This window comes from Mastigoproctus giganteus, chromosome 10 (genome assembly GCF_048544385.1).
Source record: "Mastigoproctus giganteus isolate SK-2022 chromosome 10, ASM4854438v1, whole genome shotgun sequence".
In the NCBI taxonomy this organism is placed as follows: domain Eukaryota; kingdom Metazoa; phylum Arthropoda; class Arachnida; order Uropygi; family Thelyphonidae; genus Mastigoproctus; species Mastigoproctus giganteus.
Genome location: NC_143584.1, coordinates 41,259,751 through 41,286,542, shown reverse-complemented (window position 1 = coordinate 41,286,542; position 26,792 = coordinate 41,259,751). Strand labels below are relative to the sequence as shown.

At 36.5% G+C, this 26,792-nt stretch overlaps 1 protein-coding gene across 2 annotated transcripts in view; it reads left to right on the top strand.

Annotated features, from left to right (window-relative positions):
* Positions 1–26,792, top strand: part of LOC150078997 (PMS1 protein homolog 1-like) — a 174,699-nt gene that overhangs the window by 127,282 nt on the left and 20,625 nt on the right. For both annotated transcript variants that reach the window (XM_090383543.1, XM_090383542.1), the window contains exons 6-7: positions 4,125–4,258; positions 24,426–24,583. In XM_090383543.1, coding sequence (XP_090239669.1) covers positions 4,125–4,258; positions 24,426–24,583 — 292 coding nt within the window. The remainder of the gene's footprint in view (positions 1–4,124; positions 4,259–24,425; positions 24,584–26,792) is intronic.

Here is a 26,792-nt window from a genome sequence, read left to right as displayed (position 1 = left end):
TCCTTATCGCCTTCGTCTGCTCCCCAGACGATCCTTTAAACGCCGTTTAGTTTCCCCCATATAACATTCCCCACAATCTGGGAACTTAATGCTATAAACGACCCCACTTACACTTTCTTTTGGAATGGGATCTTTCACTTGTGTAACTTATGTCCTGGCAGCTGCACAGTGTGTCTTGATGATCCCATAATACACTGGCTATTCGCTCGGTTAGACTTGGATAATAGGGAATGTATGCGGTGGCTATCGGCGTAAATGCCTCACCTCTCCTCTGTTCTCCTTTGATATACTTAATTATGATCCTCTGGGGGTAGCCACACCTCAGTAGATCCGCCGTGACGTGCTCAAACTCTTTCTTTCTATTCTAGGAGGTGGTACAATGTGATTTAGCCCTGTCTATTAGTGCACTAATCACACTTTTCTTGTGATGGTTGGCCTGAGCTGAATTATAGTGCGAATACTGATCTTTACACATAGGTTTTCTGTAAACCCTAGTCTCTAAACCCCAGCCTTCTCTGTAGACCAACACATCCAAGAACGGTAAACCCCTCCTTCTTCAGACCCATTGTTTCGTTTATAGGCAGTCTCACATATAAATTATCTGGTTTCCTGGCCAAATTGTTGGCACCGATAGTGGGGCTCTCTGAGTTTAGTGTTAGGGACAGCAAGGATTTTGTACATTTTATAAGAGAACAATCTATAGAAGAAAATGAAACTATGATATCTTTTGATGCGACATCTCTGTTTACATGTATTCCAATTAACCATGGAGTACATTGTACACACATGGCCTTACAGAAAGATGTAAGGTATAGGACCCTATACCTTTACAAATGGAGGACATTTGTAAAGGTATAGAATTATGTTTATCAAGCACCACTATGGTGTTTTGTAACACTATGTATACGCAGGTTCACGGAGCAGTAATGGGCTCCCCCATTAGTGCGATTATTGCTAATTTGGCGATGGAGAGCTCGAGACTAGAATATTTAGGTTTTCTCCCTATGCATCCGTGGAAAAGATATGTAGATGATACGTTCTCAATTATTCGAAAAGGGAGTAAAGATGAGGTGTTGAATTTTCTTAATGGCTTCTCCTCATTTATACATTTTACCTCAGAGGTGGAAGAAGGAGAGGTTTACCGTTCTTGGATGTGTTGGTCTACAGAGAAGGCCCGTGTTTAAAGACTAGGGTTTACAGAAAACCTACATGTAAAGGTCAGTATTCACACTATAATTCAGCTCAGGCCACCCATCACAAGAACAGTGTGATTAGTGCACTAATAGACAGGGCTAAATCACATTGTAGCACCTCCGAGGATAGAAAGAAAGAAAGTTTGAGCACGTCATGGCGGATCTCCTGAGGTGTGGCTACTCCCAGAGGTAAATAAATATATCAAAGGAGAACAGAGGAGGGGTAAGGCATTTACGCCGATAGCCACCGCATACATTCCCTATTATCCGGGTGGTCTAACCGAGCGAGTAGCCCGTGTATTACGGGATCATCAGACACGCTGTGTGCAGCTGCCAGGATGTAAGTTGCACGCAGTGTTGTCACAAGTGAAAGATCCCATTCCAAAAGAAAGTGTAAGTGGGGTCGTTTATAGCATTAAGTTCCTGGATTGTGGGGAATGTTACGTGGGGGAAACTAAACGGCTTTTAAAGGATCGTCTGGGGGAGCATACGAAGGCGATAGGGAAATGCAGATTATGCGAAATCAGCCGTGGTGGAGCATTATTGGGAGAAGCATTAGCATTAGTAGAGGCATTTGATGCAAGAAAGCAGGCTTATGCAGCATCAGCCAAAAAAAAAAAATAAAAAATAAATAAATAAAAAATAACCACTTCCACTTCACCCCTCTGTTCTTTCGAAATACCTGTCCAGCTGAGCCTTAAACTTATTTAGGCTATCAACTTCCATGACGAGGGATGGAAGTTTATTCCACCAACCAACCACCCGCTGGCTAAAGGCAAATTTCCTCACGTCTATCCTACATCTGTCTTTTCTCAATTTGAATTTATGCCCTCTCAAGTGATTATTCTGAGCAAGAGGAAGAATCCCATCAGCACTGAGCATGCTCAAACCATTCAAGGCTTTATACGCCTCTATCAGATCACCTCGCCGGTGCCTAGTCTCCAGACACTGTAATTTGCAAAACTTAAGCCTTTCTTCGTAAGAGCACCCTTTTGTTCCATTCACTAATCTTGTTGCCCTTCTCTGTACTCGTTCCAGCATCTCTACATCCTTCTTGAAATGAGGCCTCCAGACCTGTATACAGTACTCTAGGTGTGGTCTGACCATTGCCTTATACAAGGGAATAATCACCTCCTTATCCCTGCTAGAAAAATTCCTATATATCATCGACATCAAATTCCTATATATCAGCAACATCAAATCTCCCCGGACGAAGCTACTATCATCGACTGGGCGCATAGGTTTTGGGACCGCAAGTGGCTCGCGAGCTTGCGGATTAGTTCCATCAGGAGCAACATTAATAGAGATGGGGGCATGCGGATTCATCCCCTCTTTGAGACAGTGATTCTTGGAGGGGATTAACAATTTCACCTGACATGCTCCCGAGTCACTTCCGGTTCCGTTACGCATGAGAACAATGCACATGTTATTGAATCACGTGACATGTGCCGTTAACCTGCAGGTATTTAAGATTGCACTGCAAAAATAAAGCGTACTGTTGAGAAAGAGGGCAGAACCTTTGAAAGCTTCAGATTTTAGCGCTTTTAATTCTGTATATTTTATTGTATTTTATGGTATTCTTTTTCTTTCCTTCCTTTTTATATAATTATTGTAAATAGTAATTTATTGTAAATTAGTAATACCAGTTATTAAACTATTAATTTTGTTTTGTTTTTTGTTTTATTATTTCAACGCAAGGTTGGTGTAAACTACTAAAATTTATATTATGAATATGCCCAACCCCAGAGGCCTATTTCAAGGCATAATTTATGCAAGTTTATATGTTAATTTCCATAGTACACATCAGTTTGCTCTTACATATATCTTTCACACCTATTATCAAGGCGCCTCCGTAGCCAGGTGGGAAGGAGCAGCAGTGCGTAGCACACGTTTCTTGATTAGACCGGGGTTCGAGCCCGTCACCACCAAATACGGAGGATGCGGAAAGGTCAAGGAATGATCACCGCATATCCCGGAGCAATATGGCCTTAGTTGCTACTGCTCCTAAAAAAAAACCAACCAAACCAACCTATTATCAATGTTTGATGTCTGCCTTTCTGCAAAGATTAAATTGCTATCACCAGATTTAAACAATTTTAAGTTAACAACTGATGTTATATTTGGTCTTTTGCATCAGCTTTTACCTGTTCTTCTGTTTTAAATATGTATCCTTCATAATCATTATCTCCAAATGCAATGTTTTCTATTTTAATATTACTAGAGACTTGGTACACTGTGGCCTTATCTACCAATGCACCATAAAAACAAAAGCAAGACAACCAGTCCACTACAGGTTTCACAAAGATAGTTACTTATACTGCAGGAATAAATGCAATGGTAACCTTTTAATAATATAATGCACATCATGGCGAAAATAACTTCTTGAGTGGAAAGAACTTTTGTGTCCTTTAGCCTGGAATGTACCTTTTTCTTTTATCTCCTTCATGTTTTGCTACATAAATGTCTTAAAATGACACAGTTGCAACCTCTGCATATGGAAAATGCATTACAGATGAGCATACATAGATAATTGAGAGCCAAGAATTTTTGAAATAAGGTTTTTGAAGAAGCAGTGAACTTAAGATTTTAATCTATAGCTAGAGGGAAAACAGTGGAATCTCTGCTGGAAATTATCCTGCAGAGATTTCTTCTGCTGGATTCTGTGATGATTGCTCATTCATTTTGAGGGAGCATGATGGTTTTATGTTGCCCAATTCTCTGTTCTTGTACTTTTTCAAAGGGTTAAGTAATGTGGTAGAATAATGAACATTGGGTATTCCTTATTCCTCACTTGTCATAAGACAAGTGACATCACAAATTACAGAGCTTTAAAATTTTTTGGAATGATTTTTTGTTATATAATTGAATTTATAAGTCAAATGATTTCAAGATGTGTTATTAATATGTTATATCAATTTTTTTTTTTACTAGCTCAGTTGGAGGATCAAGTGTGCTAGAGTTTCTGTTTCAGCTGAAGACTTCCCAAAATAGTGGAATTAATGGATTTTTATCGATTACTGATGAAAGAATATTGGCTAATGGCTTTAATGTGCAAGTGTTCTCTGGTTAGCAGTGTTTTCTTTTTTTTTCCTTCTTAACTTTATTGTTATATAGCACACATCAGAGTCCAGAAATACAACTGTGTGTGGCTGGGGGGGGATAGAAAAGTAGCATTCACATTATTTAGTATCTGAGGCATACTCTAGTTTGGGAATGGTTTCCTTTTAAAATAGCATCCTTAACATAGTGTTCATTTTCTGCTCTCTTAAAAGTCATCTTTTCTCAAGTGTTCTCTATAGGGCAATAGCAATGACTTGCTTCACTAGGGTATTGGAGCAAATTTGAGTTCTCATTCTTGCATTTAAGTATCATGCAGGATAATGTCTGGACATCAGGGTGAATGATCTGGTGTTCCACTGATAGCTACCAATGTCTCCCTTGTTAGATGAACTGTATGTGACCTTGGATTGTTTTTAAACAAAACCATTTCTTCATCAAGAACTGTGTTTTGAGTTGTGTGCTGCAGATTAGGTTTAAATGTCTCTGCATAATAATATTCAATATCAAGAGTATTTTTATGAAACCACAGACACGAAAAGTATTAGAAGCTATACTACTTAGTATAGCTATTTCTGTAGATTGTAGTTTTCATGAATTTTTGTAGATTGTAATTTTCAGGAAATATGTATGAAGGGAGGGTTGTTTCAGAAAACAGAAGTTGAAGGGATAAATTAAAAAGAAGAAGAAAAGGTAGTTCTATGAATTTGAATTTCCAAAGTAAAAGAATGCACACGGTTGCGACACATTCGGACTGCCTTGGAAGAGAGGGAGGAATTATGGAAGCCAATTAAGAAGAGGGATACCTTTGTAAGTATCTAATAGAAAAGACATGCAGCAGAGACAGAATAGAGAGACTTCCTTAAGGATGGGTTACTGACTGCCCTCTCTTCAATAGTCTAGAAGCCTGAGAGATATTTTTGGTGCACCACCCCTAACAATATTCCATGTTAGGGGAGATTTCAGATTTGTACAGAGTGAGAAGCTGCATAGAAGAAAAGTAGCAACAAGAGCAAAAGAGAAAACCCAGTTTTTTGATGCAAAGGAAGCAATGTTTGTGATGTGCTTATGTCAAGAGAGATTAGAAGTCAGGGTAATCCCTAATAGAGGTATGTGATCTTGTCTGAGAAGATGAAGCTGTTTGGGGAGGGCAGGGTTTCTCAAACTTGAAGGTGGAATGCAATGTGCTATCATCAGCAAAATTATGGATAGGACTTCTGGTCAATGGAAGAAGGTCATTAATATACAAGAGGAAAAGAGTGGGGGTTAATAACTAAACCATGGGGAACACCAATACTAGTGGAAAAGTTAGACAAAGAGCTAGCTACCATCACCTGCAATGAGTGTTCAAAGAGAAAACTGAATACTCAATTGCAAAAAAACAGTTGGCAATTCATAAGTTTAAAGCTTGTCTAGAAGACCTTTATTCCAAATACAATCAAAAGCTTTAGAAATGTCAAGAGAACTGCTTGAGTTTTACTAGTCTTTTCGATTGAATTTGTCTATAGATGGATAACATAAGCTGAGATATCACTAGTGGATTGATATTTATGGAATCCATACTGCTGATCATTTATCAGAAGGAGGGTTGTTATAGGTTAGGAGTTTAGGTTATTGGATTTCTTTATTACTTTGGAAGGATTAGAGGTAAGTGCAGTGGGGCAATAATTGGATGGGAGAGATTTTTCATCCTTTTTTTTTTTTTTTTTTTTTCAGGAACAACTGGCTGGGTATGAGCAAATTTCCAAGAAGGAAAAATACAGGTGGAATAAGAAAGTGTAAAAAGATGACAAAGAACAGAAGCACAGGTTTAGAGAATAAGTGTAGAAATATATCAGGAACTGAAGCTTTCGTGGCATCAAGATTGTTCAAAATTCTTCCGACATCCTTTTGATGGAGGCGCCTCCATAGCCAGGTGGGAAGGAGCAGCAGTGTATCACACACGCTTCATGATTAGACTGGGGTTCGAGCCCGTCACCACCAAATACGGAGGATGCAGAAAGGTCAGGGAATGACCACTGCATTTCCCGGAGCAATATGGCCTTAGTTGCTAATGCTCCTAAAAACCAAATAACAAAACAAAACCTTTTGATGGAAGAACAGATGTGGCATGAGTCTGCCAAACCCTATGTACTTTTTTTGACAGAATCTCAGTTATTTGTTGATTCAACTACTGCTCATCTCAGTTGCCCAAATTATTCACTGTATGATTCCTTTCACCTCAAAGGTGATACTTGTGCATATATCCGTTCCGATATTCACTGTTAGACTCTTGGTAATTTGGAATCTCCTCTTTTCGATCTTCTCTGGCTTAAAATCTCTCTACCTCACTGTGTCAAATTCATCTGTTATCCCTACCATTCTCCCAACTCCGCTAATCACTTGGAGCTCTTTGACTTCCTCTCTTTGCAACTTGACTTTCTCCAGTCCAACTTTTCTAACAGTGAGGTAATTTTCCTTGGTGATTTTCAAATTCACAACTCCAACTGGCTTCCGTTTTCTAGTCACACTGACCCAGCTGGTCGAGATGCTGAGGCTTTTGCAATTACTAATGACCTTGCACAGATTGTACATTTACCTAAAAGAATACCAAACAATCCTAACCATACAGCCAACATGCTTGATCTTTTTCTTACGAACAACCCTTCTTAGTACACGGTCGAAGTGAGAGGTCTTTTGGGCACCTCAGATCACAACTTGGTGGTTGTCTCTTCTCCAGTGGAGCTTTTATCTCATGGCTATTCCCAACCTTGTATTGTTGGCATTGCAAGAATGCAAAATAGGATGACCTGTGAGATTTCTTAGCATTAGCATTAGTAGAGGCATATGATACAAGAAAGCAAGCTTACGCAGTATCAGCCAAAAAAAAAAAAAAAAAAAAAAAAACCTCCCATTTCACCCCTCCGTTCGTTCAAAATACCTGTCCAGCCGAGCCTTAAATTTATTTCCAAGGGAAATAAATTTAAGGCTCGGCTGGACAGGGATGGACTTCCACAACAAGGGATGGAAGTCTGTTCAACCAACCAACTACTCGTTGGCTAAAGGCAAATTTCCACACAGCTATCCTACATCTGTCTTTCCTCAATTTGAATTTATGCCCTCTCAGGTGATTATTCTGAGCAAGAGGATGAATCCCATCGGCACTGAGCATGCTCAAACCATTCAAGGCTTTATACACCTCTATCAGATCACATTCCTGGTGCCTAGTCTCCAGACACTATAATTTGCAAAACTTAAGCCGTTCTTCGTAAGGGAACCCATTCACTAATCTTGTTGCCCTTCTCTGTACTCATTCCAGCAGCTCTACATCCTTCTTGAAATGAGGCCTCCAGACCTGTATACAGTACTCAAGGTGTGGCCTGACCATTGCCTTATACAAGGGAATAATTACCACCTTATCCCTGCTAGAAAAATTCCTGTATATCATTGACAAGACACCAGAGCTACACTTGCAGCCCAGCTGCACTGCTCAGAGAACTTCATATCTGTCTGCACAGTTATCCCCAGGTCCTTTTCATTCTCTACCACTGTCAGTGTAGTACCACAGTGTTGATACATTGCTCTGGGGTTACTGTTTCCCATATGTAGTATTTTACATTTGTCAATGTTAAACTTCATTTGCTACCTCTCAGCCCATCTGCTCAACCTTTCCAAATCCTGTTGCAGCAGCAGCATAGTGTCAGTAGTGTCCTTAACAACCCTGCCAATCTTTGTATTGTCTGCAAACTTTGACATTAAGCTTGATATACCATCATCAATATCATTTATAAATAGAGAAAACAATAATGGACCCAACACTGAACCTTGTGGGACTCAACTAATAACATTAGTCCACGATGAGCAGTGTCCATTGATTACCAATGTCTGTCTTCTCCCCCTCAACCATCCCTTTATCCATAGGAGCAATTTGCCTCCAATGCCACACTGCTCCAATTTGTGTAGCAGTCTTCCATGTGCAACAGTATCAAAAGCCTTTCTAAGATCCAAATATATAATATCAAAGTTATTCCCTGCATCCAGTTCTTTTGTGACTGCATCATAGTATCCAATCAAATTGGTCAGGCAAGACTTTCCCTTAACAAAACCATGCTATGTCCAAGCTATAACGGAAGTTCTTTTCTTCTTTTCCTTAGTCAGATTACTGTTTCAAAACTTCTGATGTCAACGATTGCTCAGATCGTGTCAGTGAAATTATTCTTGCAGGAATGGAATCCTTTATCCCATACTCCACTTTAAAATCTTGTCCTTTATCTAAACTTTGGTTTTCCAATAAATGTGCTAAGGCTGTTCAAGAGAAGAATGTTGCATATCGTAATTGGCTTGTTTCTAATTCTTCAGTTTCATTTTCTGCCTACACCAAAGCTTGCAACAATTATCCCCAGGCTAAGAGTAGAAAACTTGCTTCTTGCCCAAATGTTAGCCGAGCATTCTGGTCTCTTGTCAAAGCTATTGGCTGCAACGTTTGCCCATCTCTGCTCCTACCTCTGTCCAAACCAGATGGTTCTGTTGTGACTTCAGGCAAGGATAAAGCAGATCTGCAAGTATCCCATTTTTCTTCGAACTTGTGTATTAATGATCTCGGTAAAACACCTCCCGCCATTCCCAACATGCTCCATTCAATGCCTCCTGTGGTCTTCCGTCAAAAGGATGTCAGAAGGATTTTGATGAATCTTGATGTTAAGACAGCTCCAGGACCTGATGGTATTTCTCCACTTGCCCTCAAAACCTGTGCTCCTGAACTTACTCCTGTTCTTTGCTGCCTTTTTTCACTTTCTTATTCCAAAGGTGTTTTTCCTTCTGCTTGGAAATTTGCTCATATTCGGCCAGTTCCTAAAAAGGACAATAATTTTACGGGAGTTCCTCCCGTAAAATTATTGTCCCATTGCAATTACTTCTACTCTTTCTAAAGTAATGGAGAAATCAATTAACTGCCAACTCTTAAACTACCTAGAAAGTATGGATTCCGTCATTGTCGATCCACTGGTGATATTCTGGCTTATGTTACCCATTTATGGACTAATTCAATGGAAAAGTTTGGTGAAACCCAAGCAGTTTATCTTGACATCTCAAAGGCTTTCGATTGTGTTTGGCATATATGTCTTCTAAACAAGCTTCCATTAGGGTCTACTAACTGTTTTTTGTAATTGGTTGGTTGTCCGGTTTTCTCTCTGATCGCTCACTGAAGGTGATGGTAGATGGCTCTCTGTCTGGTAACCTCCACTATTGCCGGTGCTACCCCCCCCAAGGTTCAGTTCTTTCCACCCACTCTTTTCCTTTTGTATATTAATGACCTTCTTCCATTGACTGGAAATCCTATCCATAATTTTGCCAATGATAGCACATTGCATTCCACTTTCCATTTTGAGAAGCCTTGCCCTGCTCAATCATTGTCAACTTCTTGAATATCTGCTTCCAGTTCCTTATATGCCGATCTCCAGGTAATTCTCCAGTGGTGCAAAGACAACTTAGTTGATTTCAATCCTTCTAAAACTCAGTCTTGTCTTATATCTCGCAAAAAGGATTCTGCTGCTCCTATGCTTATCTTTGGTGACACTCCGATTTCTAGGCAAAATGATATATCTCTTTTGGGGATTACCCTGAATTCTAATCTCTCTTGGCACAAATGCGTTCGTCACCACCAAATACGGAGGATGCGGAAAGGTCACGAAATGACCACCGCATATCCCGGAGCAATATGGCCTTAGTTGCTAATGCTCCTAAAAACCAAATAACAAACAACAAACAAATGCGTTACAAATATTGCTTCCTCTGCATCTAAAAAATTTGGTTTTCTCTTTCGCTCACTTCTTTTCTTCCAAACAACTGTTCACTCTGTACAAATCGCAAATCCACCCTACTGTGGAATACTGTTCCCACATCTGGGGTGGTGCCTCCAAAACCTCTCTCTCGGGCTTCTTGATTCCATTGAGAAGAGGGCAATTAGGTTAATTAATGATTCATCTCTAACAGAGTCTCTCTACTCACTGTCTCACAGATGTACTGTGCCGAAATCTGCCTTTAGCCAGCCGGTGGTTGATTGCTGGAACAAACGTCCATCAGTCGTGGAAGTTTAAAGCTTAAATAAATTCAAAGAAGAACTGGACAAACTTTTGAAGCGAACGGATGGGTGAAATGGGAAGGTGTTTTTTTTTTTTTGGCTGATGGTGTATAAGCTTGCTTTCTTACATCATACGCCTGTACTAAAGCTAATTCTAATAAAGGATTTCATCCTTACAGGAATAATTTCCCTGACACAATCTGAGCAAACATTGTCATCTCACCAAGGAAAAGAATCTCAGAGGTCTTCACATTTTGTATTCTTTTAATGCAAAACAACATGAGGATGAGAATGGCTATGAGAATAAGGCTCCCTTGGAGAAGAGACCATCACTAAGTTCTGATCTGAGATGCCTTGGATCACTTATGTTGAAGTGTTGCTTCTGAGAAAAAGATCAAGAGTGTTTATTGTGTGGTTAGGCTTATCTAAATTAGTTATTTCAAGAGCATCAGCATCTCCAAGTTGAGTCCACATTATTAAAAAAAACTTGCCAATCTCGATAATATTAAAATTTCCAAAGAAGATTACCACACTGTGAGGAACTTAGGATTTGATATTGAGGTGTTTAAGGCTTTGAAGGGATTGTGGAAGCTGAATGACATTCTTCGTCTTGCTCATACTGCACACAAATTCAAATTGAGGAAGGATGGCCGCAGGATAGATGTGCACAAATTTGCCTTACACTAGTGGGTGTTTGATTGCTGGAACAGTTACAATGTTGTTTGAATAAATTGAAGGAAGAACTAGATAAATTACTAGAGGTGACTGACGTGGTTATATGGAAATTTTTTTCTTTTTTTTGCTGACACTTTATAAGCTGCTTTCTTGTATCATTTGCCACTACTAATACCAATGTTCTGTCTGTCAAAAAACAACATAAGCACAATCTTCACATTTGATGGAGATTCTTCCTTTTGGGGACTTGAGCAAGACAGTGTATCTCCTCAAGTGAAAGGATTAGCCCTTTTGTTTTTGGGTCACATCTATAAACCAATGATTATTCATCAGTAATGATGAAAGAAACAAAGGGTGGGTTAGCAGCAGCAGATTAATGAAGATCCTGATGTGTGATATAAGCACTGGAAAACAAAATTGAGAGTAGGAGTTTGTTTTAGGTGTAATGACCCTGATGAGTACAATGAACAACTGCACATTAAAATAGAGTGGGCAAATAAATCAGATTGTATTATAATGGGGGAATTTAACTTCCCAGATATTGACTGGAATTTGTGGGTTCGTCACTCACACACTAGCAAGGCTTTTGTGGATTTATTGGATGATTGTTTTCTACATCAGCATGTTCAAGAGGCAACCAGAGGGAGTAATATCTTTATCTGATTATCAGCAGTGATTCTTCATGCATTAAGAATCTGCAGATAAAGGAACCATTAGGTGGTAGTGATCACAGTGTGCCGATGTAGGATTTACTCAAAGATGTAACTACCATTAGGAATGAAGGGAAGGGTTTTTGCTTTTGTAAAGGTGACTACAGTGGTCTCAGACAGTTTTAAAATTCTATACAGTGAGCCTAACATATTATCAACAGCAAATTCTAAAAGGGAAGTGCTCAAGAAATTAATCTTGGAAGCTACTAGGCTTTTCATACCAACAAAGAAATACTAACATACACGTAAGTTATAATCCAGTTTAATACAAATATATGCTAACAAAATCAGTAGCTTTTGAGACGCGTGTCTCTTCATCAACTGACAAATTAAATACAAAATACAATGAGCTGAGTGAGGCACGTTAATCATGCGTCATTGTTGTTGCACGGACGTGCGCTGCTTTCTACACCACTGATCATCCAGCATTAAAATGGTTGTCTCTAGGATGGGATGTAGATGTATGCCTTTCTGGCGATTTAATGTCTTTGGATTGTTTACTATGTTGAGTGACTCTAGCCATAGGCGTTGGCGAAAGTGTCATGAGTGGTCTACTATTTCAAAGTCGCGTTTGGGGCCAAGATCGTGGTTGGTGGCCCAAAAATGTTCCGCGACTGCGGACTGGTCAGTTTCGGCAAGCCGGATTGCTCTGTTGTGTTCCGTGAGGCGATCCTGGAGACGCCTTGATGTTTCTCCTATGTAGCAACTGTTACAGTCTCTACAGGTGATGCAATATACCACATTGCTGCGTAAGACAGGTGTGACAGGGGTCTTCACACTGGAGACAAGTGAACGTAGGTTCCTGCAGGGTAATTGCACACATTTGATGTTGTAACTTCTAAGGACCTTCGAGATCCGTCCTGACATTCCCTATTATCCAGGCGTGTCCACCTACATTTGGTATATGCATCACCTGTAGAGACTGTAACAGTTGCTACATAGGAGAAACATCAAGGTGTCTCCAGGATCGCTTCACGGAACATGACAGAGCAATCCGGCTTGCCGAAACTGACCAGTCCGTGGTCACGGAACATTTTTGGGCCGCCAACCACGATCTTGACCCCAAATGCGACTTTGAAATAGTAGACCACTCACGACACTTTTGCCACCGCCTATGGCTAGAGTCACTCAACATAGTAAACAATCCAAAGGCATTAAATCGCCAGAAAGGCATACGTCTACATCCCATCCTAGAGACAACCGTTTTTATGCTGGATGATCAGTGGTGTAGAAAGCAGCGCACGTCCGTGCAACAACAATGATGCATGATTAACGTGCCTCACTCAGCTCGTTGTATTTTTGTATTTAATTTGTCAGTTGACGAAGAGACACGCGTCTCGAAAGCTACTGATTTTGTTAGTATATATTTGTATTAAACTGGATTATAACTTACATGTATGTTATTATAAACTATGGACTCCAGTACTCCAGGCCCATTCGTTACTAAAGAAATACTGTTTAAGATTTAGGCCTAAATGGATGTCAGATGAACTAATGAGACTAAAGCAGCAAAGAGTTCCTTACTTTTATAAACTCTACAAGGAAGGGGATGAATCAGATTAGTTCACTTGATATTGATGGTTCGACTGTTGATGATCCTGCTCAGGTAGCTGACAGACTGAATGAGTATTTTGCATCTACATTCACACGAGGAGATATTCAGGGAGGGTAATGCCAGGCGTTTATTGAACTTGGGCAGGGAGCCAAATGATTTTGTAATAACTGAGAGCAGCAAAGTGGAGAAGAAATTGTTGAAGTTAAACATAAGGAAGGCACCTGGGGTGGAGGGAATCTATCCAGTTATATTAAAGGAGGCAGCAAAGAAAGTAAGCAAACCTTTAGCCATAATTATAACAGCTTCCTTGCACTCACGGAAGGTACCATTGGACTGGAGATGTGTAAAAGTGACCCCCATCCACAAAGGATCAAAGGGAGACAGGTAATTACAGACCTGTTAGTTTAACTTCTGTTCCAGGGAAGTTAATGGAGGCACTGGTTAAAGAAGCATTGCAGGATCATCTAGACAAGACTGCAGTTATAGTTCAGACACAGCATGGGTTTGTTAAGGGGAAGTCTTGTCTAACCAATTTAATTGGATACTATGATGTGGTCACAAAGGAACTGGATGCAAAAAATAATTTTGATATCATATACTTGAATTTTAGAAAAGCTTTTGATACTGTGGCACATGGAAGACTACTGTACAAATCGGAGCAGTGTGGCATTAAGGGAAGTTGCTGCTATGAACAAAGGGATGGTTTAGTGGGAGAAGACAGAGTGTAATCAATGGACACTGCTCCGACTAATGTTATTAGAGAAGTCCTCCAGGGTTCAGTTTTTGGCCCATTGTTGTTTTCTGTGTTTATTAATGATATTGATGAAGGTATATCAGGCTTAATGTCCAAGTTTGCAGACAATATGAAGGTTGGCAGGGTTGTTAATGTCACTAATGGAATTATGCTACTGCTGCAGGAACTAGAGATGTTTTGCAGATGGGTTGAGAGGTGGCAACTGAAGTTTGACATTGACAAATGTAAAGTACTGCATGTGGGTAGCAGTAACCCCCAGGTGCCTTCCGTAGCCAGGTGGGCAGGAGCAGCAATGCATAGCACACCCTTCTTGATCAGACCGGGGTTCGAGCCCCGTGCCCACCAAATACGGAGGGTGCGGAAAGGTCAGGGAATGACCACCGCATATCCCCGGAGTAATATGGCCTTAGTTACTAATGCTCCTAAAAACCAAATAACAAACAGCAGTAACCCCAGAGTAACATATCAACTGTGTGGAACTACACTCAGCATAGTGGAGAATGAAAAAGACTTATGGGTAATTGTGCAGTCAGATATGAAGTTTTCTGAGCAATGCAGACAGGCTGCCAGAGTAGGTCATTGAGGTCTTGTCAATGATATACAGGAATTTTTCTAGTAAGGATAAGGTGTTTATCCCATGGTATAAGGGAATTATCAGGCCTCATCTTGAGTACTGTATACAGTTCTTCAGGCCTCATTTTAGGAAGGATGTAGAGCTGCTGGAATGAGTACAGAGAAGGGCAACGAGATTGGTGAGGGGAACAAAGGGTTGCGCTTACAAAGAAAGGCTTAAGTTCTGCAAATTGCAGCTTCTGGAGACTAAGCACCTGCGATGCAATCTGATTGAGATGTATAAGGCTTTGAATGGTTTGAACGAGCTCATGCTGATGGGCTTCTTCCTCTTGTGCAGCTTAATCTTTTGAAGGGACATAAATTCAAGTTGATGAAAGATAGTTGTAGAATAAATGTTTGGAAATTTGCCTTTAGCCATTGGGTGGTTAATTGCTGGAACAAACTTCCATCTGTCGTTATGGATGTTGACAGCTTAAATAAATTCAAGGCAGAATAACTAGACAAACATTTGGATTGAATGGATGAGCAAAATAGGACAATTTTTTTTTTTTTTAGCTGATGATATATAAGTTCAGTTTCTTGCATTATATACCTCTACTAATGTTAACATGAGAACTATCTTCCCTTTGATCATGAGGATGTGAAGGTCAAACTTGGATGAAATGTGTCACATTCCCAAATGTGTTTCTAAGAGTGATTGATATGTCCCATAAGAAAAAGCAATATTTTTCAGTTAAATGTCAATTACTCTTCATCAGATCATGAACCATAGAATCATTGATTTTTGAAGTTTGTGGTTGGGCATAGTGAGGATCATCTTTGATGGACAAGTGACCCTCTCTAATCTTTGCAGATTATTTAGAAGGCTTTAAATTTCGCAACACCTTTCTGAAAGATATTTTTAACATTTTGTTAGTTTCTGTTACTCTTTTCCAATTCCTTATTTAAACCAAAAAAAGTTCATTCAAATTCTCTGCTCAGTAAAATCACTCATTTTAAGCTGCAATGAAACACATGAAATATCTTCTACTCAGTATGTGTAATTGAAGATATTTTTGCAAATGCAGTGGTCCACAACAGTATGTAAACTGGCCAAATATGAATTCTTTTAGTTCCCACACACACACACACAAAGAATAGTTTGTATTCATATCCCCAGATTTATATCTCCACCACAGTATCTTTTATATACCTCAGTCATATATCTTCTCTCCCAACACCATCAAAATCATTATTATACCTTGTCTTCTTGCTGTAATTGACATCTTTGTCGTCTTGCCAGTCTTTAATATGAATTTATCAAACTAGCAAGCTCGATATCTTGTGGATATTGTTACCTTAAATTTAATCCACATTGAAATTATCGAAAGTACTCATAGCTTGTTGTTTTATCAAAATTGATTTCACATCAGAAATCCAAATCAGTATTTCTCCATTTTCATAAATTAATTTTTTCTGGTTTTCAGATATATATATTTATTAGATAATTGTTCTTATTATTGTAAGTGGTATGCCAGCTCTGATGGAATACCACTTACAAAAATCCACTTCGGGAGTGAGTTCCTTAAAATGTGAGGATCCTGAGCATTGAGTTTTCCAAGGCTGATTGTTGAGTGATTTCCTACATGAAAATGAAATGTATTTATATTTTAATTATTTGCTTGTCCAAAATTCTAGCAAAATTACTGACTTAATATGATAGCATAGCTTAATTTATTATGGTACTCACCTTTTTTTTTATAATCTGCAATTGATGTTTGAATAGGTTGGATGATAATTTTAATTTAAATTAGGAGTAAGTAAGTTGGGGTTTAAAAACAGAAGTTAAAATATGCACAAGAAAGTAGAAGTGCACGTCTTTGTCCTTGGTTGTCAATATTAAAGTTGAAAATAAATGGTTAATACTGGTGGCCAATAGCCATAACAAGTGGCTTTCATTATCCACGTCTTCAGTTGGCAATGATGGGTTGAGAGTGAACGCGTGTATTTAAGAAAGCTAAGTTCCCATGATGCTCCTGCTTACATGTGGTGCATGAGATTCCAAGCCGGTGCAATGTTGTAAGGTAGTTTGGTATTTAATACTTGGAGATTGTAATGGCGGCGGAACCATTCTATGACTAGGGCTTCATATTAGAAGATTTTAAAACTGGATTTTAATTTGATAATGGGAATGGCTGAGTCTACTAAGGGGGTATGATTGTGAGATTGAACATGTGATGCTAGTTCTGTGTTTGTTTGGCTTGTCTTAAAACTATTGTAGTGGTAGTACGCACGTTGTTTGATGTTTTAATAGAACCATATTTTGAAGTTGTGCTATTAATATAACATGCATTGCAGTTAGGTTGACATTTTATTAGGTAAATAATATTGTTCATATCGCTGATATGATATTTTTGTGTGTCTTTGTATGAATTAAATAATGAGCCAAGTTTATTATAAGTTGAGAATGTGAGGGTGATGTCGGTACCTTTTGAATATGCGGCGGAACTGATTGTAAAAACTACTATGGTATGGTAGGATAATATGTAGATTATTATTAGAGGTGTGTTTGGGTGGATTGTTAATATTATTTTGGACGGTGAAAATGGTTTGTTGAATTAATTGAGTATGGTACATATATGAATTTATATGAATATATGAATTTTAATATATTCATCTATATTCATATATTCAATCTTCTATATATGAATTTTGTTGTAAGATATTGAAGTTCATGATTGAGATCGTTTTGTGTAGAACTGTATTTTATAGCATTGTAAATCTGATTATAAAGAACAGCTTTTTTATGTTAAGGGGGTGGTGCGAATCAAAATGTAGGTACTTGCCAGTATGGGTATTTTTTCTGAAAATTCTTGTTCATGGTTTGGTGTCATTCCTATATATGGTGAGGTTCAGAAAATTAATTTGTCCGTTTTCTTCAAGTTCTTGGGTGTATTTTCATCTATTGTGTACTGAATTGATTTTAATGAAAAGATCGTCTATTGTGGATTTTGGTCCTATTAAAAGAATGTCTACCTTCAACATTACAAACTCTACGTAATTTCTTAACAGACGATAATACCTTACCCAATCGCACTTCCCTTTCAAATAATAGTATTCTAGAACTTACAACCTTTTTATTAGATGCTAGATATTTTCGATTTCTCAATCAGATATATCAGCAAATATACGGATTACCTATGGGATTGGGGATCTCAGCCCCCTTTCTGAAATTTACCTAGCTTCAATAGTACTACAAAACTATGTACTACAACCATACCCCCCACAGATATAAAATTATTTATAAGATATACAGATGACATTTTTTTAATAGGACCAAAATCCACAATAGACGATCTTTTCATCAAATTCAATTCAGTACACAATAGATGAAAATACACCCAAGAACTTGAAGAAAATGGACAAATTAATTTTCTGAACCTCACCATATATATATAGGAATGACACCAAACTAGGAACAAGAATTTTCAGAAAAAATACCCATACTGGCAAGTACCTACATTTTGATTCGCACCACCCCCTTAACATAAAAAACTGTTCTTTATAATCAGATTTACAATGCTATAAAATACAGTTCTACACAAAACGATCTCAATCATGAACTTCAATATCTTACAACAAAATTCATATATAGAAGGTACCCTACTCAATTAATTCAACAATTCCATTTTCACTGTCCAAAATAATATTAACAATCCACCCAAAACACACCTCTAATAATAATCTACATATTATCCTACCATACCATAGTAGTTTTTACAATCAGTTCCGCCGCATATTCAAAAGGTACTGACATCACCCTCACATTCTCAACTTATAATAAACTTGGCTCATTATTTAATTCATACAAAGACACACAAAAATATCATATCAGCAATATGAACAATATTATTTACCTAATAAAATGTCAATCTAACTGCAGTGCATGTTATATTGGTAGCACAACTTCAAAATATGGTTCTATTAAAACATCAAACAACGTGCGTACTACCACTACAATAGTTTTAAGACAGGCCAAACCAACAGAGAACTAGCATCACATGTTCAATCTCACAATCACACCCCCTTAGTAGACTCAGCCATACCCATTATCAAATTAAAATCCAGTTTTAAAATCTTCCAATATGAAGCCCTAGTCATAGAATGGTTCCGCCGCCATTACAATCTCCAAGTATTAAATACCAAACTACCTTACAACATTGCACCGGCTTGGAATCTCATGCACCACATGTAAGCAGGAGCATCATGGGAACTTAGCTTTCTTAAATACACGCGTTCACTCTCAACCCATCATTGCCAACTGAAGACGTGGATAATGAAAGCCACTTGTTATGGCTATTGGCCACCAGTATTAACCATTTATTTTCAACTTTAATATTGACAACCAAGGACAAAGACGTGCACTTCTACTTTCTTGTGCATATTTTAACTTCTGTTTTTAAACCCCAACTTACTTACTCCTAATTTAAATTAAAATTATCATCCACCCTATTCAAACATCAATTGCAGATTATAAAAAAAAGGTGAGTACCATAATAAATTAAGCTATGCTATCATATTAAGCCAATTATAAATGGTATTTTAAGTAATCTACAATTATCGAATTGTAAAATTACTTTTAAAATTTTAATCAGAATTGGGAAAAAAAAAAAAAAACATCTAAATCTATTTATGTATCATGTGATTCAGTTTCTTTAACTTCTGGATCTAAATTCCAGATATGAGATCTTGCTTTATGGTTCACAGGCAACTACTTATACTAATTTTATAGGCTGTGCTTTGCCCATACTTTGCCTGCTATGGGTCGTGGAATTTGATTGGTTTCCAAAGCTGTGTTTATTGGTCTGTAAATGCCTATAAATCATTTGCATTTGCAGGTGATTAAAAAAAAATCTTTTAAATAAAGGTTCAGTTAAAGTTAAATAAAGATTTATGTCTTTAGTCTCTGGAAGAAGTTCTTAAGATATAAAGCAAATTTGGTATAGAAATTACCACATAAATTTAATTATTTACATACATATATGTATGTGAGTAATTACTATATAATATCGGTGTGTAGATACTCTTAAGAAACTACAAAGTAGTTGTTGTAGGCATCATTTGCTCTTTCTCATTTGCATCATTTGCACTATGGTGACCAGAAATTAGTTAACCTATAATTAAGCATACATGCAAATGAAGAGCATATTATCTATTTTTTTAAGGTATCAATGGCCTTTAACTGCTGAGAGCATATACTGAAATTATAGTTCATGTACTCTGTTTAGACTCATTGAAACTTCCTGTCAGATATTAGTTTTTAGGTGGTAGATGACTCTCATCAACCGGTGAAATACCACCACTTTGTTTATTGGAGGCTTGAAGTGGTGAATTAAGTTTAGTCTCTTGGTTTAGTCTCTAGAGCAGACGTCGGTAACCTTTTTTGGTTGCTGGTCAAAATCAACCAAAATGTGACTATCAAGAAGATGGTTCGGGTCAATGGGTATTTTCATTTTAAAACAGTCCGTTAGTGAATAATAAGATAAATTTTATTGAGAAAACTATTATAATATGCTTTTAAACTCTTTTTAAACTAAACATAAAAAAAAACAAAATTATAATTCTAATTATTATAAAAACAAATATAATTGTCAAGTTTTAGTTCATTAATAATTTATGAATTTTATTTATAAGCGTTCTCTTCATTATCAATGGCTCCCCTGATGCTGAATTTGTGACTTCAATTTAGTCAAGTCTGATTCATACTTAGTCACCTTAAGACGAATACAAGTGTCTGAATTTTCGGTAGTTAATCTGCTCCTTTTCTTACTTAAAATAAATTTCATGTGTGAAAATGGCAAAGCCAATTTTTTTCAAAGATGAAAACTTGATAGGAAGTGATGCCCAACACAATGATATCATGAGAAGATGATTATCTTCCGTGTTTTCTAAATCTTTCCACAATGTCTTGAATTTGTCCGTCCACAACGTTGAACTTTTAAAATCAATCATTTCTAAACTTAAATTGTCAATTATAAGATATTCAAAATACTGCAAATCTAAAACATTTTCCTCTATTTCATTGGGCTGTATTATAAATGTAAACATTTCGCCGTGCTTCTTAAAACTTTGAAATCTACTTTCAAATTCACTTTTAATGTTCAAAATACAACTTTTGAACATATTTAGATTGCTTTCATCGATATTTTCTTTCTCATATTGGCTTTTTAGTAAGGGAAAGAAAAGAAATATTTTAGTTTTTGTCAGTTTCAAATAATATTAATTTCGAACAAAATTGTGTGGTTATTTCCTTGGAGTCGTACGTTGAAATCATTATAATGGTTCATTATGTCTGTTAAGAACAAAAGTCTTAAAAACCATTGTTTATCATTGAATTCGGGATCATTTTCACCGATTTCATAAAGAAATATTTGTATATCATCAAAGCACTCTACAAATCTATTAAGAACTTTGCCTCGACTTAACCATCATACTTCAGCATGTAACAGCAAATCTCCATATTTCGATTCAATTTCCTCCAAAAAAGCTTTGGAGCACCTGTGTGTTAATGCAGATCGTGCTACTATTATGTTTGCGATCTTAACAACCTTTTCCATTACATCCTTAAGTTGTTTCGTAGATGCCTTTGCAAATAAATTTTCTTCATGTATGATACAATGGAATGATAAAAGTGGGCAGCCAAGTTCATTTTCCATTAGTTTCACAAATCCAACATTTTTTTCCTCATAGCTGGAGCACCATCATTTGTTATGGAAAACAATTTACTTTTTAAATCCAATATTTTCCCATTTTTGAAATTTGTAAACTCTTGTACTTGACGCAAGATATCAATGCCTTTGGTCATGTCATTTATTGAAGCAAGAACGCATGTTTCTTTATTGACGTTTGAACTATTTATTGATGCAAATCTAATAATAATTGCTAGCCTAGCCATACTATTTACATCGGTACTTTCATCGAGTGCAATGCTAATTACGTCACTAGATAACAAATCATATTTGACCAGTGCGTCAATATTTTTTGCCATATCTTCAATGCGATGCTGAACTGTTCTGGCCGACAATGGCATTTCTTTAATTCTCTCAATTATTTGTTTTTTATTTGCGAAGTCATTGAATAAGTGTTCAGAACAATTTATGAATGCATTTTTCAAAAATTCACCATATCTAAATGGTTTTCCGTTGGTACCAATACTAAGAGCTGCAACAAAGCTGGCAGATGTAGCATAATTGTGGCTGGTAACAAATCTCTTCAAAAATTTATTTTGTTTTCCATAATTTAATACACGTTTAGCAATGTATTCATATTTTTCATCATTTGGCATTTCACTCACATCTTTATGTTTTGAAGAAAAGTGTCGCTAAATATTATAAGTCCTGGCGGTAATTATATCTGTACATAAAGTACATATCAATTTGTCACCATTTTCCATATATCCATACCTTTCAGTCCACACATCTTGAAATAATCTCTTTTTTGCTGTTTGTCTGTCCATGGTAATAAAAATAATAATTATTTTGCTTAGGTAACTGTTCTTGTGCTTCTGAACTGAACTACTGTTTATTCATGTTAAAGACGAAGCAAACGTAAACAAGAGTAGATGCATGATCAGCAGGTGGGCAAGGCTCCTATTGGTCGGCTGTAGGTGGCATGCAGTCAGAGTGCCCAGCTGACCAATAGCAGTGAATAAACGCTCGTCGAGTAATGATGAGATTCGTTCGGACAATGTCACTGTATTCCGCCTGTTCATTTCTGCAAGTTTGTAATCAAACCAAAATCTTATTATTTATATTTTCTCAAAGTGTTTGTTTCATGTTTATGTTTTATAATATATTTTTATATATTATACTTTATTTGCGGGACTCAAGTGGGTCACTTGAAATTATCGTGGGTCATAGGTTGCCAATGCCTGCTCTAGAGCAAAGTTTCCAGCATCCCCCTCCCATACTTCTCCTTCAACCCGTGCATGTATGAAGTACTATAGGTTTCGATACCTTTTGTGTTTCATAAAAGAAAAAAAAAAAAAAAAAAAGATATATTGAAGACTTCAAAATAAAACAGCACTCTTTGTTCATTCTAGAACTTCTTTAATTATCTACTTACACTTCAAATACTTTACTTTCATTTCATGCATTTTGAATTCAACAAACATAAATCTGTACACATTCATGCACAGAAATCATATAAACTTGTAGAACTTTTTTTTTGTAAATACAGATTTTTTTGTACTTAATATTGCAGTCGTAATCTTACTTTGTTTAACTTAGGCAGCATGGAATCTTGTATGCATTATATCCCCAAGACTTCACTGCTGATCTCACCATTGTTTTCATATTTATTAATGATATTGATGGAAGAATATCAGGTGTAATGTCTAAGTTTTCAAATGATACAAATGTTGGCAGGGTGGCCAATGTCAGTAATGTGTTATGCCACTAGAGCACTAAAAAAAAAAAAAAAGTTAGCCAGATGGATGGAGAAGCAGCAGTTGAACCTTAACATTGACAACTGGAAGTACTGTATATGGGTAGCAATAAACTGAGTATAATATACTAACTGTATGGTACAACACTGATGGTTGTGGAAAACAAAAAAGACTTGTGCGGTAACTGTGCAGTTGGACATCAAGTTTTCCGAGCAATGCAGACATGCCATCTGGACAGCTCATGCATTTTTTGAATGATATACAGGAATTTTTCCAGGTGTGATAAAAAAGGAGGTGATTTCCCATTGTATATGATAATGGTTAGGCCATTATCATATACATATTGTATACAAGATATACAATATCTTGAGTAATGCATACAGGTATGGAAGCAGCCTCATTTTATGGATATTAATCTGCTGAAACAGTGCAGGGAAGGACAATGAGATTAGTGAGGACAAAGAAAGGATACTCTTACCAAGAAAGACTTCAGCTCTGCAATTTTCTGCATCTTGGAACTAGGCACTTTTGAGTAGATCTGATTGAAGTGTTTAAGACTGACTGGATTGAATTTTTGATTTTTCAATCAAAAATCTGCTAGGGTATACCTGCAATTTGCAGGCATATGATAGTAATGGCTTTACAGCTGTTTCGAATAGCTCAGAAAAAATTTTTCAATTTGAGGAAATGTTGGACAAATGTCTGGATGACACTAGATTTTTTTTTTTTTTTTAAAGCTAATGCTGATTTTTAAGTTTGGGCTTTCCTTGCATCATTTCCGTTATTAATGCTAATTGCACTGAATACAACACTCATTTTAATACAAGTTTATTATTAGAGGCAGTTTTAAACTGTAATACTTCAATGTAGGCCCACAATAACAGACCTGTACATAAATTATTTTCATCTTTCTTTTTTTTTTTATATATATAGGTGTCTCCGTAGCCAGGTGGGCAGGAGCAGCAGTGCACAGCATACACTTCTTGATTAGACCGGAGTTCAAGTCTGTGACCACCAAATACAGAGGATGCGGAAAGGTCAGGGAATGACCACCGCATATCCCCGGAGCAATACGGCCTTAGTTGCTAATGCTCCCAAAAAAAAAAAAAAAAAAAAAAAAAAAACAAACAAACATCATCTTTTATAAAAAAAAAAAAATTTACACTTTGCCTTTTTTTGTATTTTTATTTTAATTTCATTATATACATTTTATTTTATTCATTTTGTGAAATAATAAATATGCAAAAAAAATTTTTTGTGTGTGCAGATAGTCATCTACAATTTGTGCGATGTTCTGTGTTAAACATTTGTCATTTGTGCGTCCACTTGATGTAATTTCCATTGTTATAGTAATAAGTACAAAATATAGCTATATCTTTTGTGAAATACAGAATGGTTATCTAAATGTGAAATTAAATTTAATAGCAAATGGAAAGAAGAGAGCAGAACTTTTGTGTGTGACATCTTGTATACCCTCTTATGGTTTACCTGATCTGTGTGAGCTTTTGAAGCTTATTTTGGAAGAAGGCATATCTGCACCACTAAAGAAGTGCCGGCCTTTAAAAGTTATTAAATTCCTGAAGGTGAGTATTTAATTATTTGAACTTGATAAACTACATACCTTCCAAATTTTCTGATTTGGTTATAAAATTTCTGGTATTCTTAAATCTTTTACAGTTCCCTGATGGAAGTGAGTCATTAAGGATATAATGGTTAAATAAATTATGCTGCATCATCTCAATATGAATGCAGTTTTATGGAAATCACATCACAGATTTGTTAAGGGAGATCTTGTCTCACCAATATGATTAGCTATGAGGATGCAGTCACCAAAGAACTAGATGCAAAAAATCATTCTGACCTCATATTCTTAGATTTTGGGAAAACCTTTGGTACTATTACACACAAAAAATTACAAATTGGAGCAGTATGACATTAGGGGTAAGTTAAAGTGGCTGTGGATAAAATGATGAATAGAAGAAGACAAAATGGTTAGTAGTAGCCATGCTTCTTTTGGAATAATGCTTTTAGATATAGCACTGAATCCTTAGGATTCAGTGCTGATGTTCCTTATTGTTTTTGACATTATCAAGTTGAATATTGAGTTTTGGCTGATGGTACAAAGGTTGGTAGGTGGTTAATCATAGGTATCAGGGTATGATTTTGAAATAAAATTTAATAAAGAGAAAGTACTGCAATTGAATAGCAATAATCCCAATAATAACATAATCACCCATGTGATGATTTCATTGAGGTGTTTAAGGACTTTAAATGGAGTGAGTAAACTAAATGCTGATGCCATCTTGATTTTACTCTTGATGGATGATGCTCATAAGTGGATATATTTTTTCATCGATAAAGGATGATTGCAGGATATATATATATGAAAATTGCTTTCAGTTTGAAATTAATTAATTATTGGAACCAACTTCCATCTGGTTTTGTGAAAAAGGGGTAGTTTGAATAGATTAAGAACGATTAGACAAATAAAGAAAATTTCAAGAAAAAAAAAAAGGTCATCATCAGCCATTTTCAATCCACTGCTGGATGAAGGCCTCTCCAACAACTTTCCAGTTCCTTCTGTTTTGTGCAATGGCCATCCATTTACTCATGAGTTTCATGAGTAAATGGACCCACAAACTCATGAGTTTCATCTATCCATCTCTGCCGTTGTTTTCCAGGTTTTTTTCTAGCTCCTCTTGGGTACCATTCTGTTTTTTTCTTAGTTCATCTGTCATCATGTCTTCGAGCTATGTGTCCTGCCCAAGACCATTTTAGTTCTTTAGTTTTGATAAGAATGATGTCCTTTACTTGAGTTTGTTGCCTAATCCATGTGTTTCTCTTCTTATCTAACAGTCTGATTCCCAATATAATTTGTTCCATTCTTCGCTGTGTAGTTAGCTTCTTTTCCATTCTTTTGGTGAGTGCCCAAGTTTCACTTCCATAAGTCATGGTGGGGAGTATACATTGGTTCATTATTTTATGTTTCAGACAAACTGGGATAAAAGGTAAAGCCTAATAATAAGATAATATCACCCAAGAATTATGCTATTATACAAGCTTAAAGATAAGTGTAGGTTTAAATTGTGGGCATAGGAAAAAAACCAAAACCATAATTGACTGCATTATCAGAGCAAATGATTTTAATAACTAGTTGAAGATGGCTATACAGTAAAATGGAAATGACCATTTTCTATTGGGCATATTAGGGATAGTAATTATGCAAAAATCAAGACAAGAAAAGTGTTGAAATAAAAAAAAAAATAATAAAATAAAATAAATCTCTCCAATTTACATACCAACAACTATTAAATATACAACTTTCTTGTTGAAAAGGTAAATGTTATTCCTGATATTAGCATGAGTTTAGATGAAGAATGGAGAAAAAAGTGATCTGTAAGTGTTAAAAAATTCAGAACTCTGTATTGGGCTCAAGAGGCTATAGAAGCAGTAAAGAAAATAAAAACTATTATAAGAAATTTTTGGGAGTAAAACCATCTCTTTATTGGAATATAAAGAGAAGTGCAAGAGACTATGCTATGTGTAAAAGACGTGTCAGCTATATTTAAGTTTAACAAATTATTAATCTAAATAACTTATCTAGAATGTTTTTATCATTTTATGCTTTATAAACTTTTTATATCGTATACTCTTTCACAATAATATATAAGCAATTATAATATTATACTTTTATATTTTAACACCTTTTGACTTGGCGCATTATAGCCTTAGACTCTAATGCGCCATAATATCCTAAAACAACCAACAAACTAACCTATGTGTAAAAGAGGC